Source organism: Nestor notabilis, unplaced genomic scaffold (assembly GCF_000696875.1).
Source record: "Nestor notabilis isolate BGI_N333 unplaced genomic scaffold, ASM69687v1 scaffold27597, whole genome shotgun sequence".
NCBI lineage: Eukaryota > Metazoa > Chordata > Aves > Psittaciformes > Psittacidae > Nestor > Nestor notabilis.
In genome coordinates, this window is record NW_009935654.1 from 20,649 (window position 1) to 23,603 (window position 2,955).

Genomic DNA, 2,955 nt, shown 5'->3' on the forward strand with positions numbered 1-2,955 from the left:
ATCGTTGGAATTGAGTGAGGAGGCCCTGGCTGGCACCTCTGTGGCCTTTGTGTTCATCTCATCTGTGCCTCTCACCTGGAAGAGGCGGATTGCTGGCTCAGGTGAGCTCTTCTGAGCCCGGCTTGTGCCACCCTGCAAGGAAACAGAGGGAAGGATGGTACTGAGAGGTGAGGAGGACACGCGAATCCAGAGTGCAACTGATTTGAGGAAGAGTTTTGGGCTCACAGCCCTCTACGCTGCTGTAATGATGGAACATGGTCCTGCACAGAGCCAGTGAGGAAATCCAAATACCTTCTGCTTTCAGGTCAGAATAAAACTCACATGGCGTAACTTCCACTTTTCTCCCTGATTACTCTGAGCCTTGACCATCTCCCATCAAGATGCTCAAGTTCAGTGTGAGCAGATCTTAGTGCCTGCAAAACATATGCCATGTAGACTGGGCAAGGCAGCTGTGCTTGGCTTACTGAACATCTGCCACGGAGACTGTATGGTGGGACCGATGATGGGAGCTGAGGGCAATCCCCCTTTTCCCCAGCCATTTGCAATGTATCCACCACAGATGTCAGCAGCCACTGCAGCAAGTGAAGTGGGTTAGTAGTTAATGTGATATAATTCAGGTGGGGACAATTCAAATCATGTAACCGTTTGTAGGCTATTTTGCATATCCTTGCTTGGATAGTGTTATTTGTAACTCACAGAATGATTTTCTCCTTATAACTCTGCAAAATATTTTGGGATAGAGTTGTAAAGAACATCACACGTTAACGTTGGAGCTCAGGGGTGGACAGCTGAGTTTGGGTCAGTCCAGGACTGTATTTACACATATGGCGCTCAGGCCACTTGGGAAGTAGTAGAAATGTTCCACTGCTTCCATCTGCCAGCCCATGCAGGCCTGGCAGCGTCCTTAACTGAATATCAGCCTGTTTTTCTGGACTCTTTCCATTCCAACTGCCAAGCCATCGCTGGTGTTTGCACCTCCCACTGCCCGCGCACACAAAGCCACGTTACCTCGTAAATGATCAGCTTGCCCTTGAAGATGGCCAGGAAGTGTGCGGGCTCCTTGCCCATTGTCACGCGCACCTGCACAGCCTCGTCCCCGTGCTTCTTGTCCAGCTCGATGGCATTGAGGGCGCAGGCGGTGATTTCATCCACAGAGGCATGGCGGCCCTGGGGAAGAGAGACAGATGTCACATGCAGTGTGATGACAGGAAGGGTATAAAGCTCTGCATGGTGTAAAACCTTGCCAGTCCAAAGCCCTGCATATAATATCATGACATCGGAGTTAAAACTTCCAGACGTTTAAATTTCACTTGCATCCTGGTTTTGGAGACTTCAACATCCCATTTTCAAAGCTTCTCTCCATGTTCCAGGAGAGGAAAAAATGCTTTAAAAAGGAAATCAGAGATATTTATATACCCCCATGTTTCCCTGAAAGACTGCAAAGTTTGACCTCAGCACTGTAAGCACCGTAATCCTTCACTTTTTCTGTCTGACACTGCTGGCTCTCAGTCCGATACCATCTTGAGATATTTGCAATGGACAACTGAGGACCAAAGGGTACCTGAGTTCTTCTGGATGCTTGGGTTGGGACTTCTAGTGCAATTGCTTCTTTCGGTTTTAGTGTTACAGAAGGCACAAACACTGCTTCTGTTTGACCTACCTGCCACATGTAGAGGACATAGTGAGGCCTGCCTGATCTCAGGTAGGTGTACAGGACCAAGTAGCAATCACCCCCATAGAACTGCCCATATGTCTTGGGATTCACTGGCTGCATTTGCAAGTCCTCAATCCTCCACACCTAGGGGAAGAAAACAATGTGAAGACAGAGAACAGACCCTTTGCTAGCAGGCCACTGAAGTTCAGGTCTTCAGCTGGAAAGATAACCCTTCCTCCCTCTCCTGGATGCCAGTTCCCCCAGCTTGACTAAATGCTTGTTGACAAAGGCAGTTTTCTCCAGTGACTGTCACAATACATGTGCCATTAAATGGATTTTCAGCAGTCCTCAAGGAGGAGCAGCCTCCAGCTCCCTCTCAGCCCCACAGCCCCTCTCCCATCCAGCTCCACCTTCATGGGAGGCCACAAGAACGGAAGAGGGACTTCTGCTCTACATAAGTTTGGTTGATGTGGCTTGAATAGAGAGAGTGAGAAGGGGGTTGACTATATCAGTCTCATGACACACACACATGGCAGGAAAGGAATCATCATGGTGGCTGCTTTGCTCCACTGGTTGGAGGAGAAATGCCCCTGAGCTACTCTAACTGATGCATTAGAGTTCACAAGCACTTTGCTCTGGCTGCAGCTGTGCTTCCTCGGGAAGGGTAGGTGGGCACAGCATCACAGCTCTATACAGCTGCTCTGTGTGAAATGCTGATTATCGCATCCTCTGCCAGCAAAAGAAGCTCTCTCACCTCTATCTCCCCGGTGGCATCATCTACCATTCTCTGCTCAGCAGCTAGCTCCGGTCTGGCATGGAGCTGAGTGGTGTCAAACTTCACCTGCTCCACCTTGGCTGCATTCACCAGCAGAATAAAAACAAGAACCCAGTGAATGCACAATAACATACAAATCCCCTGCATCACCCTCACACATGCACATGATTCTTTTACATGTGAGGAAAAACCCAGGACAAGTTGCAAGAAGCCAGTCTTGCCACCAGTAAGCTAATACTGATTTTGGACTATGTAAGAGCTCGCACACTCCAGTGTCGACCTGTTACAGGTTGGCAAGTGGCCATATACACATTCCAGTGATGACTGGCTAGTAAAAATATTAGTTGTCTCCTGACCGAAAATTCATAATTGTTTTCCAGATCTATATATATTTCATTCCTTCCAAAATATTGCTTTCAGAAATAAAATGGCTACATTTTTCCAGCTTTTGATAAAGGGAGAGAGTATTTATGGACAGCAGAGAGAGACAGAGGAGGAGAAAACAGCGAGAAACTGCAAGGGCAAG

At 48.1% G+C, this 2,955-nt stretch overlaps 1 protein-coding gene across 1 annotated transcript in view; it reads right to left on the minus strand.

Moving 5' to 3' along the window:
* LOC104408367 (villin-1-like) overlaps positions 1 to 2,955 on the minus strand; it is a 34,857-nt gene that overhangs the window by 8,247 nt on the left and 23,655 nt on the right. The window contains exons 11-14 of the mRNA XM_010017950.1: positions 2,409 to 2,509; positions 1,661 to 1,798; positions 1,009 to 1,167; positions 2 to 132 (exon numbers count right to left, since the gene is read on the minus strand). Of these exons, the coding sequence (XP_010016252.1) occupies positions 2 to 132; positions 1,009 to 1,167; positions 1,661 to 1,798; positions 2,409 to 2,509 (529 nt within the window). The remainder of the gene's footprint in view (position 1; positions 133 to 1,008; positions 1,168 to 1,660; positions 1,799 to 2,408; positions 2,510 to 2,955) is intronic.